General features: G+C 46.0%; 1 protein-coding gene across 3 annotated transcripts in view; it reads left to right on the forward strand.

The window, feature by feature from the left end:
- The window catches only part of LMO1 (LIM domain only 1), a 193,198-nt gene that overhangs the window by 133,688 nt on the left and 45,422 nt on the right, over window positions 1–14,088 (forward strand). For all 3 annotated transcript variants that reach the window (XM_068260769.1, XM_068260768.1, XM_068260770.1), the window contains exon 2: window positions 12,535–12,748. In XM_068260769.1, the coding sequence (XP_068116870.1) occupies window positions 12,535–12,748 (214 nt within the window). The remainder of the gene's footprint in view (window positions 1–12,534; window positions 12,749–14,088) is intronic.

The following is a 14,088-nucleotide window of genomic DNA, read 5'->3' on the forward strand; positions in this document are numbered from 1 at the left end:
GTGCTGTGCTATCATTCTAAATGGGGAGGGGGCTAACTGTCCCTCTGATTGTTTTTATTAATATCCCTGAAAGGTTCTAGCCTTCATTTTTAAGTGTATTCAGGATAATGCACTCTTTCCATCAATTCGTGGTTATTAATAGTATTTTTCTATTATACATACGTGACGTGTTGTGGAGATCTGGGCATTTGGCGTGATGTGTCACGTCAAAAAGGTTGGGAACCCCTGTCCCAGGAGAAAAGGGGAATTCCATATGGGCCTGCGTGCATGTGTGTATATGCACGTTGGAAGAGGATGAAGGAGGGCACAAAAATCAGGTTTCGCTCAGGGCGCTGTAAAACCTAAGGCCGGCCCTGCACCTCACAAAGGTTCATAAATCAGGGTTGTGTCTCACAAGGGTTCATACCTCAGGGTTGTGTCTCACAAGGGGTTCATACATCAGAGTTGTGTCTCACAAGGGTTCATACATCAGGGTTGTGTCTCACAAGGGTTCATACATCAGGGTTGTGTCTCACAAGGGTTCTTACATCAGGGTTTTGTCTCACAGGGGTTCATACCTCAGGATTGTGTCTCACAAGGGTTCATACATCAGAGTTATGTCTCACAAGGGTTCATACATCAGAGTTATGTCTCACAAGGGTTCATACATCAGGGTTGTGTCTCACAAGGGTTCATACATCAGGGTTGTCTCTCACAAGGGTTCATACATCAGTGTTGTGTCTCACAAGGGTTCATACATCAGAGTTGTGTCTCACAAGGGTTCATACATCAGAGTTATGTCTCACAAGGGTTCATACATCAGGGTTGTGTCTCACAAGGGTTCATACATCAGGGTTGTCTCTCACAAGGGTTCATATATCAGGGTTGTGTCTCACAAGGGTTCATACTTCAGGGTTGTGTCTCACTAGGGTTCATACATCAGGGTTGTGTCTCACAAGGGTTCATACATCAGGGTTGTGTTTCTTGGGTTTGAGGGCCACATGAGTTTTGCCTCCTCCTGTCCCGCATAGCAGCTTTCCTAACAATGTAAATGTGGGTCTGATAGTCGCTTTTCAGTGGATACCAGCTGGGATTGCGGCCTCCTACCTTGTCCTCATTCCTGACATGAATTTCATACCGGCGGTGTGTAAATTGGGAACAGCTAATAGCGGGATGTGATGAAGCTTGGAGAATTGCTCTTCTCCAAATGCCAGAATATCTTCCTCCCACTTCTTCGGAAAGTTTGAAGCACCATTTGGAGAATTTCTGACTGTAACAAGCGCTTATTAGCAGAGAATGTTCTCAGCTCCATTAATTCCGACTGTCTCCTATTTCCTTATTAACGGAGCGGCTCTCTGTCTCTGGAAGAGGTGGAAGCGTCTGGAGAAGTTTCTCATCTGGACAGAAACTTTTATTTCCAGCCAGGCTGGACTGTTCAAAAGATTTATCAAGCTACCATCATCTGTACAAGGAACGTTTCTAAAAAATGGATCAATATCAACCCTTTCCAATCCATTTTTTCCATCTCCCACGTCCCCTTCATTACTTTTTTCCAGTGTGTTGAGGCAGACGTGGGTGATTGAGAGAATGCTTCTGTGGGGAAATCCGGCCAGGCTTCTACCTCCTCACACTAGAGCGAGGAGGTGGTGACCCAGCTCACACTGTAGCTCCGCCCCCAGCTCACACTGTAGCTCCACCCCCATTGCATGTGCCCCACAGCAACATAACTATATTACGCAGCTCATTGTGGTCCCGAAGTGGATCAACATGTCAGTCTTTGATCCACATAGGCTGAAGCCGTGCTGGACCAGATCCAGCAACTTTAATTTAAAGGAACACTCCGTTTCCTTTGCTTGCAATCCTCTTTGAAATAGTATTTGAAACAGTCCGTTCTGCCCCTGAAAAGTTTGTGTACCTTGGGCTGATTTAAACGAACCTTCAGAAGGGATTTCTATAACTCCTGCTGTGCACAAAAAGACAATCCACTTTTCCCAGACAGAGCCCTATCGTCCTTAAGGTGGCCATACACTTATAGATTTGCAGCAGATTCGACCATCAGATTTCTGTCATATGCCTGTCAAGTCGAATCTGTTAGGAATCTATCTGATCTGTGCCACACACTAGGAGCAGATTTCCAATAGATTTCAGTATGAAATCTATTGGAAATTGATCTGAATGCATTATTGGACCAATGCAACTCTATAGGCCATCGATCTGCTGCCAGCAGCAGATCGACCTAGATTTTCCATCCTGTCAGATAGATCAAATCGATAAAAATCGGCCACAAATCGATCAAATGGGGGATTTAAAAGAATCAATTTCTGATCAATCAATCGACTCTATAGAATCGATCGATGGCTGAAATCGACCAGTGTATGGGCCCCTTAAGTCTTATTTTTCCAAGCTCATAATTGTCAAGCTCAGGTATGGCAGCACACTTGAAAATATATGTTAGATCGGGTAAATGATCAGTATCTTTCTAAGATTGAACGCTTCCTTGTTTTAACACCGTGCACCGTTAGGTAATTTCAGCAGAAACCTTGTTGAATATTTAACACACCGCCACCATTAGCTTTCTACTACACAATTTAGTACAAAGCTATGGTAAAAAGAGTCTTTTTTATTTATTTATTTTTTAGTAAAACTACACTGTTGACTTGACTTGGCAGGGAATGGAACTATAAGCGCCGGCCAGTCAGATAACTCAATAATTAAATTATAAAAAAAAGTTAAGATTAAACTTGAGCTTTAATCTTTAAGCGTCAGAGGGAGGAGGTGGGCAGAGTCAGATAATAATTAGCTTTGTGCTCACTGTCCCCTCCTAGTTCTTCCCTGACTAGCTCACATGGGTGATAATAGGAGGAGGAGTTTAAACGGCTCATAGACTTATACTTCCCCCTCAGTCAGGATAATACTAGGGTACTGAAAGCCATATTATAAATTAAAAAGAATAATGTAAAATTTCAATGACACGCAATATGACATTTTCAGCACAATATGCATTTAAAAAAAAAAAGCTTGAATTGACGCTTTAAAAACTGTTTACAAACTTCATCTACTTTTAGGCACTGGACTTGCAGGCCAGCAGGGAGTAACTGCCACAGACCTGGTTTTAGGGGGATCCCCATGTGAATATAATAGTCTCGGCACTGCTGTTGGTGTGTTTATTGCCAGATGGTGCTTATATCACATTGCGTGCAAGATATAGGAAAACCACATACCGTGCAAAAGAGGCTTGTAGCTGTGAGCTTGTGGTGGGCGCTGGGTGCAGGAATAGCCTGACGGCCGTTTCGCGCTGTCTAGGCGCTTCTACAGCCTCCGTAGAAGCGCCTAGACAGCGCGAAACGGCCGTCAGGCTATTCCTGCACCCAGCGCCCACCACCAGCTCACAGCTACAAGCCTCTTTTGCACGGTATGTGGTTTTCCTATATCTTGCACGCAATGTGATATAAGCACCATCTGGCAATAAACACACCAACAGCAGTGCCGACTCTATATCCTTATTGCATCTATCTGACGTCTGTCTACTCCAGTCAGAGCACGCTGAGCGCGCCACAAGAGTTTAACTCACTACAGCCCCGCAAGTCCTTTATACGAACAGATGTGAATCCTTTGCAGTACCGACTTTTTCTTCTTCCCCTCCATTGTCTCTCGAATATAATAGTCTGTTCTGTCTACTTCTACCACCCTTTACAAGGGTAATGCATCAGGCACTGGTGCGCCCCCTGTTTCTTTTCTGGCTTACTTCAGTTATAGTGCAGACTCCAGCAAAGTTTGACCAGAGGGTTTGAAGTCTGCTGCTTTTGCTACATTACATACTGTATTTTATGGACTATAAGACCCACTTTTTCTCCCCCAAAACTGGGGGAAAAATGTCACTGCGTCTTATAGTCCAAATGCAGGGAGTTCCTGACTTGTGAATGCCTGTCAATACGAACCTCCAACCCACCGCAATGTCAGGGACTCCCTGTACTGTGCCATGCAGAGGAGGACACAAAGGGACGTGGAGGGGAACACAAAGGGGCATAGAGGACGCAAGGGGAACATAAAGAGGCATAGAGGAGGACACAATGAGGACAGAGGCAGACACATGGGGGACACAAGGGGGACAGAGGAGGACTCAGGGAGACATAAGAGGTACAAAGGGGCCATAATCCACAAGATGCCCCTTCACCATGGATGCACCAGGTTTAGTATATATTTTTACTCTGGTTTTTGTCCTCTAAACCTAGGTGCGTCTTATGGTCCGGTGCGTCTTATAGTCCGAAAAATACGGTAATCAAAAGCCTCTGGACCCCAGGTGTCAAACACGAGGCCCCTGGGCCCAATCTGGCCCCCACACCATTTTATGTGGCCCTCAAGAGCTTCACATCTGCATGATTGTAAGCAGTGAAAGTAAATCCATACCGTATACTTGTGTCCATGGAGACGGCAGGCCTTTGCAGATGATTATATACGCACATGTAATTTTTGTGCCTGTGCACATGTGTAGCATTTTATCTTTTTTCATTAATTTTATGTTACAGTGACAATATATTTCAGTGACAGTGCCCACCATTCTTACTTTATTTAGTTTTTCTCTAAATACATCCTTTCTCCCCATCTCCTGTTGTGATTTGTCAGGTCTATTTTTTGCACACATTGGTGATGCATTTTAAAGCATGGCATCTTTGTCCTTCCTAGAGAAGATGTAATGGGACCCTAAGCAAGGTAGTAGATTTGGAGCCCACTTGTCTTTTTGATAAACTGAAGTGTAGAGAGGTCAGAGAAGGTGGCAAGTAGCAAGTAGGCCCTTTGATGCCCACTAGGCCCCAGACACCCACCTAGGTTGCCTGGTGAATGATCCTGGTCCCTCCTGCCAATCCTGTAAAAAAGCTGCTAGTGGTTTGGAGCTATCTCCACCCTAGCCACGCCCACTGGCCTGGGTTTCCCACAACACATATGTAACTTCTGGTTTGCTGTGAGCAGATGTCTGGAATACAGTATACAGCACAGGCTGCTGCTCTCCAATGCCACCTTTCTTTTACTGCAGATGACAGCCCGCTGCCTTCCCATCCAGAGGAGCACACCAGTGCAGGGGCCACATTACAGCTGACGTTTTTAGGGGGCCCACCGGAGACCCCCTATTAAATTTTAAGAAACCGCGTGGTCCGCAACTAAGCCTGTGTTTCAGATTTTGGCCCCTTATGTGATTGAATTTGCTCTGTATGCTACAGCAGGGGTCAGGAACAAACCCAACATATTTTGAAATGTAATTATGCGAGAGCCATACAATAGGTGTCAAACTGGCAGAGTGCGCATGCGCAGCAGAGGGCTCACGACCCTGTTCCCATGGTGATGTGTATACAGTTCAACCTCCTGGCGGCGGCAGAAGTGTCAGACACGTCTTCAGCTTCTCTTTGGTTTCAGCAACATCTGCAATTTTCCCGAGAGCCAGACAGGAGAAATACCAACTAACAGCTTGTACAATTAGCTAGCTGACTTGGGTGTTGACTCATTTTGTAGGATGATATGCCCGCACTTTGGCCCAATAGGCTGCCTGTCAAGTGACAGGCAGGCTACTGGGCTCATCAAAGTGCGGGGATCTTGTCCAACAAAGTCAATAGACCTGACATGATCCAGGGTGGGACAATTGGAGCGGTAGTTAGTTTTGGGGGGAGCGCAAGTAAGTTAGTAGTGCACCCTACAGCAGTAGGGTGGCTACTCAGAAAATGTTACTAGCTACGCTGCTTGAGCAGTGAATCAACTCCACTGATTTGTATGTGAGCCAGATGTAGCCATCAAAAGAGCCACATCTGGCTCCCGAGCCGTAGGTTCTGTACCACTGCGCTACAGTAATACATTTCCTGGGAGTGAGGTTTTCAGTAATATTCACTTAAACTTTCAGACTCAAGTTGCACTTTAGAGGTTAAAAGCTTTAAAAGAGCAGAGATGATGCCCCCTCCCCCCCCCCCCCCCCCCGCCTTTCCCCAGCCTCAGTAATGATGCCACTGTGTCATTATCACCCCGATAATTGCCGATCTGCTGTTTTCGTCCTTGCCGTCACTTTGCGCCTTCCTTGAAGTCTTCCTACGGCCCTTTGAAAGGCAGATGACAGGTGGATGGAGATGTCTTGCTGATACGTTTGTTGGTTTTAAAAGGGGCGATATAGACTTCATCTTCCGCCGCGGCCGCCTCGCCGATAATTAAAACATTCCAGCGGTAAAATTTAATTTCTGTATCCAGCGGCTGATTGCGGAGCGAGATGAAGAAAGACTATGGAGGCAGATAAGCACCTTGTGAGGGATAATTCGGGAGACATTTCATTAGGATTGGACAAAGATCTGTCAGAAGGTTTTAAATGGAAATCTCTGTCCCTGGAAATAAATACCTTTTCTCTCTTTTTTTTTTATTATTTCTTATTTAAAGAGAAGCGTTATTAGACTTAATCTGATCTCAGTGGTGTGACTTGTGAAGAGTGAAATCGCCTTGTCCATCAATTCCCCTCTACGGAGATTATCAGGGAATGAAACACTCCAAGAGGCCCCTTCATTACTGCTGGAGGACAAAAATGACATTTAAAGGGTGACTCCGCCTGCATCAGAGATCTTTTGCTGTGAAGGAGGGCTTGGAAATAACCAACTTTGCAAAGTGCTCAGTAGCTGATTTTGTTTGTTGAGACTCTGCAGTCTTTACGAGTCTCCTCCTGGAAATATTCATGTGCTTATTTGTTATTATAACCACTTCACCCAAAAGTGTTTTTTACCCTAACGAACAAGAGCAATTTTCACCTTTCAGTGCTCATCCCTTTCATTTGCCAATAGCGTAATCACTACTAATCACAATGAAATGATCTATATCTTGTTTTTTTTCTCCACAAATTGGGCTTTTTGGGGTTGATATTTGTTTTCAGTAATTACTTTATTTTCTATGCATTTTAAAGGGAAATACAAGGAAAAAAATGAAAAAATACATTATTTCTCCAATTTCATCCCCTATGATTTTAATATAGACACTGCTACTGTACATAAAACCCACACATTTTATCTGCCCATTTGTCCTGGTTATCACAAGATTTTAATTATGTCCCTAGTACAAAGTATGGTGACAATATATAATTTGTAAATAAAGTTGTATTTTTTTTGGGTGGTTTTTTTTCCCCCACTATTTTCACGTGGACGGGAATGCACATGCACGCTCTGAGGCTCGGACGTGCACACGTGCATGCAGGGCCGGCCCGCTCATGAGGCGGGGTGAAACTTTTGCCTCAGGCGGCAAATTTCCAGGGGCGGCATCCGCCCGTCCGTGCGGGGAGCCGGCCGCCGAGCTGGAGGGGTAGCTGGCAGGACGGGGGTATTGGGCCTAGCGCCTGGGTCCCCCGTCCTCCGCTCCCCTCCAGCCTTACATAGAAGCAGCCGCTATTTGTAAGAGGCACGGGCGGGGAGGACTCACCTCTTCCTCGATCCAGCGTGCGCTCCACTGACGTCACTTCCTGCAACGCTGCAGGAAGTGATGTCAGTGGAGCGCACGCTGGGAAGAGGTGAGTCCTCCCCGCCCGTGCGTCTTACAAATTGCGGCTGCTTCTTCTATGTAAGGCTGGAGGGGAGCGCAGTTCGGGGGACCCAGGCGAGGGAGGGGGGGTACGACCCCCTCCCCGCCGCTAGGCCCAATACCCCCGTCCTGCCAGCTACCCCTCCAGCTCGGCGGCCCCCCAGAGCGCCCCCCAGAGTGCCTCAGGCGGCAAAAAGTCTAGGGCCGGCCCTGCGTGCATGCACACAGCGGCAGCAGCACTGTCTGACTTATAAAAACGTCCTGGAGCCATTAAGAGGCTCTGGTAGGACGTTTTTATAAATCAGCATCTCATTAAGTGGTTAAAGAGAACCTGTACTGTCCGATTTGTACAATACAAAACATGCCAATTGAGTCACTGTGATATCCTGGATCCCTCTTTGCCGTTTCCGCCGCTTCCCGCTGTGATCCTGGCTTTTAATCAGTTTTAGGCAGTGTTTACAAACAAAAACATGCCCGCTAACCAGGAAGTGATGTATGTGTACATATATATATCATGTTACAGTATACTATAAGTTTTTATTACATAGTGAATTTTCTGCACTCCAGTCAGGGATTTTCACAGTTTTTCAACATGGGCAGCTACCTCCCCCCCCCCCCCCTCAGAAAAGCTGAAATTGAGAGCAGAGACCTGTCTTTGAGGGATAAATAAAGCACACACATAGAGCCTGTAGGGAGCGTGGAGAGGGCGTGCATAACTTCTCCCTATCACAGCAGAGGCAGTGCATTCCTCTCTGGGTCGACAAAGAAAAGAAGGTTAGATATATTACAGAGACAATGCAACTAGAAAAGGCTGCAGTAATCCAGAGCACATTAGAACAGGTATGGGAACTTGTAGGATAGAAGAAATAAGGCTAAAAATTTTGTTACAGATTCTCTTTAACAGAGAATTTGTATTGAAATTTTTTAGCTCTTAATCTCTTGAGGACCAGAGGTTTATACCCCCCCCCCCCCCCCCCCCCCCTGTGACCAGGCCATTTTTTTTACAATTCAGCACTTCCCAACTTTAACGGTTTATTGCTCGGTCATACAACTTAGCACCCAAATTAATTTTACCTCCTTTTCTTCTCACAAATAGAGCTTTCTTTTGGTGCTATTTTATTGCTGCTGCTATTTATAGTTTTTTTAATAATAAAAAAATCAAACATCCAGATAAGTTAATTGGTTCCCCCCTACGCTATGCATACATAGATATATAACTACGGCAGGGATTAGATTGTGAGCCCCTCTGCACCTGGTGTGAAAGGTGAGAAAAATTAAAGCGGACCTGAACTCAGAACTTCATCTCTGCTCTAAAAGATAACAGTATAATAAACTTTAAAGAAAAACATTTCTCTGTTACAGCTTTGCAGAACTTCTGCAATAAATCTGCAGCGTGTCTACTTTCTGCCTTCGTGGAAACAGACATAGGGTTAACATCCCGTGTTTAGATATTAGCTGTGTCTGCCAAGGACTGATGAATATCTGTGCTGACACAGTTGAGAGATCAAATTACACTTGTGATCACTTGAAGATGAGAGGGAATTAGACAGTCTCTTCTCTCTAAATACACACAGTGTGGATTTCTCTGTTGTCCTTGTGTCATGTACAAGAGTTCAGGTGCACTTTAAAGGACCCTGAGCAGTAAAAAAAAATATTGGGCTTACCTGGGGCTTCCTCCAGCCCCCCCATAGCCCTCTAGGTCCTCCGGCATCCTCTTCTGCTCTTCCTTGGTCCCGCAGAGGGCTCTGGTAATCGGCAACTTTGAGTGAAGTTGCGCATACGTGCCCCGTCGTGCGCCCATCACACATCACACCCTAAGCATCCTACGCATGTGCGGTTTAGTCTTTAGAGAACCGCGCAGGGCGCTTAGGGTTACCGGCATGATGACACGACAGGCAAATCCAAATTTTTGGGTTTTTTACTGCTCAGGGTTCCTTTAAGAGAAATATTTTCAAATTCAGGGCCATTATCAATAAAATTGGAGATTGCCGAATGCTTACAAATTCTGGGTCAAAATATGTTCTTTCAGATAGGGGTGATCTGGTTTCACATGTGTATCCTTTTAACTTTGCAGTACTTGCTTTGCAATTGTTTTAAAGGACACGTGACCGAGCAAGGCTAACTAAGGAGATACAGTCATGCTGATCCACATACTTCAATACATTGTCTATTCCTCTCTTCATCTTTCCCTGTTTGTGTTATTACTCCTTGAAAAGTTAGACATTTGACTAAAGACAAAGTTTCAGACAGGAAGAGGCGGGCTTGCAGCATTGTTTCCTCCTATCCCCCTCCCATTCCTTCTCCCTAAGGGGACTGAATGGGGCGGGGAAGAGGACGGAATGAAAGGGAACATTGCCACAAGCTTGCCTCTTCCTGTCTGAAAATGGGAATGAGGAGAGGGACAGACAACGCACAGAGGTTAGTGGATCCAGCATGGCCTTAGGTTGCTTTGCCTCTGGTCACATGGGCTTTATTGGTTTAACACTTGACATTGACAAGGCTCAGTGGATTACCAGGACTGGCAAATCTCCAGGTTACGGCTGGTCTAAACAGCACATTTGCCTCTGTGTTCGGCCCAAAGTTTTATAGCAGAGCAGAGGATTCTGGGAGCGTCAGTCAGGTGAAAAGTCAGCCATACTTAACATGTCTAAACCAGGCAGGGGATTTATTTATCTTTCCATTTAAATATATTAACTGGAGCAGCGCGGATGGCAAATGCGCACTTAGAGGCAGTGTGAACGATTGGCATTTGAAATCATTATCTGTGCCGGGGAGACTGGAGTAAAAAAAGCAACTTTTACAGCCTCTAAGTGGATATTTCTCTGACCTGTCTCCATGGCACTGAAGCTACGTTGTTATCAGATGGATCAATACTTCACTGTTTGTGCGAAAGTGTCTTAAGTGCTGTTTGTCCCAAAGCTTTTAGCTTCGGCAGGTCAGTTATTACAGTAAAGAAGTGCGTTTGGCGGCGCTGGGAGTGTCAGCCCGCGGCCTCGTTTTAGTGCTTCTACAAAATGTCAAGCAGACGAGGGCTATTAGCGCTAGCTGCATCTATTAACCACATTTTATTTGTCCTTTGGCTGGCTGGAAGGCGAGTGCAGGAAGGAGATTGCACGACAACCAGTTCAGCTCCAGTCATTTTTTTTTCTTCCTTTTAATTATTTTTTTACATCTAACCTTTGTTGTAAATTAAAGGGACACATTTGAAATGCAAGGTAATGTGAGCATGTGTAATCGTTTGTATAGGGGTGCAGCCACAGTAGTAAGGGAATAGTATTTGCCTTCTTTAGGCTCCTTGCACACCTAATCGCATTCGCATCGCAATACTCTCCCCAGCCGCAGTGGCCATTACTGTCTATGAGACAGGCCACAGTACCCGCGGTGAAGCGTAATGCAACAGAAGTTGTTGGGGCCACCCAGAGGCTGCAGCATGTTTCTGTACCATGCGCATGACTCTATGGGAGTCAGTGGCACATCTTTAATGATTGTTTCTGGTAGCGGTGCAGAGCGCATGCGCAGATAGGGGAATATTAGGCAGTATTGATTGAGGCCCATAGATCAACGCAGTAATCTAACCAATTAACAAAATGAAACTGAGTTCCGAGAGGGGGGGGGGGGGGGGGGCAGTTCGTGACATGAATTCTTGCTATAGAGACTTTGATTCCTGACCATGAATTTGAGGTGTTTTAGTAGCAAAGTAGTGTTTGTAACTAAAGGCCCGTACGCACTAGGCGATTTTCACAACAATTTTCCCACGACTGGCAATTTTTTGAGCAACAAGGGATCGTTTGCGGGGTTTTTGACGTAGGTACAGGCGCACAATTACATGAATTACATTTGGCGACGTGCGGCTGTAACGACCGTCACAGCGTATTGGATCTTTAAGATACTTCCCATGCAAGGTACCGTGATCACTTCACTTTCTGTTCACACACGTCATGTGACGTCCTGTGATGTGGCATATTCCCGTAGGCAGGAAGGTGGAATGGGGAACCTCGTTTGTCGGGAGGCATTACTGTGAGGTTCCCCAATCCATCTTCAGGTGAGTATTGAGCTTAGCTGTCACCCTTGTGCTGTATGTGGGTTGCAGGATTTCTGCAGGAAGTCTTTGTGCTGTATGTGGGCCGCAGGATTACTGCAGGAAGTCTTTGTGATGTATGTGGGCTGCAGGATTGCTGCAGGAAGTCTTTGTGCTGTATGTGGGCTGCAGGGTTGCTGCAGGAAGTCGTTGTGCTGTATGTGGGCTGCAAGATTGCTGCAGGAAGTCTTTGTGTTGTATGTGGGCTGCAGGGTTGCTGCAGGAAGTCTTTGTGCTGTATGTGGGCTGCAGGATTGCCGCAGGAAGTCTTTGTGTTGTATGTAGGCTGCAGGGTTGCTGCAGGAAGTCTTTGTGCTGTATGTGGGCTGCAGGAAGTCTTTGTGCTGTGTGTGGGCTGCAGGAAGTCTTTGTGCTGTGTGTGGGCTGCAGGATTGGTCCAGGAAGTCTTTGTGTTGTAAGTAGGCTGCAGGATTGCTGCAGGAAGTCTTTGTGCTGTATGTGGGCTGCAGGGTTGCTGCAGGAAGTCTTTGTGCTGTATGTGGGCTGCAGGATTGCTGCAAGAAGTCTTTGTGCTGTATGTGGGCTGCAGGATTGCTGCAGGAAGTCTTTGTGCTGTATGTGGGCTGCAGGATTGCCGCAGGAAGTCTTTGTGCTGTATGTGGGCTGCAGGATTGCTGCAGGAAGTTTTTGTGCTGTATGTGGGCTGCAGGGTTGCTGCAGGAAGTCTTTGTGCTGTATGTAGGCTGCAGGATTGCTGCAGGAAGTTTGTGGGCTGCAGAATTGCTACAGGAAGTCTTTGTGCTGTATGTGCTCTACAGGATTGCTGCAGGAAGTCTTTGTGCTGTATGTGGGCTGCAGGATTGCTGCAGGAAGTCTTTGTGCTGTATGTGGGCTGCAGGATTGCCGCAGGAAGTCTTTGTGCTATATGTGGGCTGCAGGATTGCCGCAGGAAGTCTTTGTGACCGTGTGTTTCTTCCCTTTTTCAGGAGTGCCGATGCTCTCAGTCCAGCCGAAGGGGAAACAGAAGGGGTGCGCGGGGTGCAACCGGAAAATCAAGGACCGCTACCTGCTGAAAGCGCTGGACAAATACTGGCATGAGGACTGCTTAAAATGTGCCTGCTGTGACTGCCGCTTGGGCGAGGTGGGCTCAACGCTCTACACAAAAGCCAATCTAATTCTATGCCGCAGGGATTACTTACGGTAAGAGCCATTGAAGGCAGGCAACAATGCTGGTTAACAACATTTTGGTGATTTATTAGAGAAAAGTTTAGAGCAGGGGAGCTTTGGCCCCTGTAAAGATCCACGATAATGTGAAATACTGCACAATAATCTTTCATCGTTATCTGCAGGGGAATCTCGAGGGCAGAAAGACCAATAACCTCAACCACAGATTATTGTGTGCTGCTTTGTGATCAGATTACATATCTAAGCAAGGCACAATTTTGATTTCATAACTGTAAAAGTTCAGTGTACTTTTGCCTTCTTAAAACAAAAGGTATCTGCCATAATATAGGTTTAAAGGGAACCTAAACTGAGACGTATATGGATTTTTCCTTTTAAAATAATACCAGTTGCCTGGCTCTCCTGCTGATCCTGTGTCTCTAATACTTTTAGCCACAGCCCCTGAACAAGCATGCAGATCAAGTGCTCTGACTGAAGTCAGACTGGATTATCTGCATGCTTGTTTCATGTGTGTGATTCAGCCACTACTGCAGCCAAAGAGATCAGCAGGCCTGACAAGGAACTGGAAACATCCATATCCGTCTCAGTTTAGGTTCTCTTTAAGGGCTGGTGCACACCGAGCGGTTTTTACAGCGTTTCTGCAGCCGCTTGCGGCTGCGGATCCGCTTGGTCAATGTATCTCAATAGGGTGGTGCACACCAGAGCAGGAGGCGTTTTGCAGAAACGAAAAATGCCGCGGTGAGGCATTTTTTGGATTGCGGGTGCGTTTCTGCCTCAATGTTAAGTATAGGAAAAACGCAAACCGCTCTGAAAAACGCCTGTTCAGAGCGGTTTTGCCGGCGTTTTTGTTACAGAAGCTGTTCAGTAACAGCTTTACTGTAACAATATATGAAATCTACTATACTGAAATCCGCTGCAGCAATCCGCAAAACGCTAGCAAAACGCCATAGAAAAATAACAAAAAGCGTTTCAAAATCTGCTAGCATTTTGCGGATCTGCTAGCGGTTTTTGGTGTGCACCGGGCCTGAGTGAGCAAATGTGGTTTCCCATGATGCATCACTCTTAAATATGCAAATCATCTCTTTGGGCCTCTGAAGCCAGGATTACATCCAGAACCGGTTTTGTGTAATGAGCCTATTGCTTACAGAGCCACATCAACCCAACATGCAGACAGCCTGTTCCTTACTTTCTGGTCCTCATCAGTGCATGGCAGGGTTATATTTGGCTCTATGGGATAGGGATTGGACCAGTACAGCAGAGTACCCAAGTAGCTCATGGTGACCCACAACCACTAGGACAGTATAGGGGACTAAAAGAGATTTGTATATTCAAGAGTGATGCATTATGGAAAACAGCAG

Source organism: Hyperolius riggenbachi, chromosome 11 (assembly GCF_040937935.1).
Source record: "Hyperolius riggenbachi isolate aHypRig1 chromosome 11, aHypRig1.pri, whole genome shotgun sequence".
NCBI classification, from domain to species: domain Eukaryota; kingdom Metazoa; phylum Chordata; class Amphibia; order Anura; family Hyperoliidae; genus Hyperolius; species Hyperolius riggenbachi.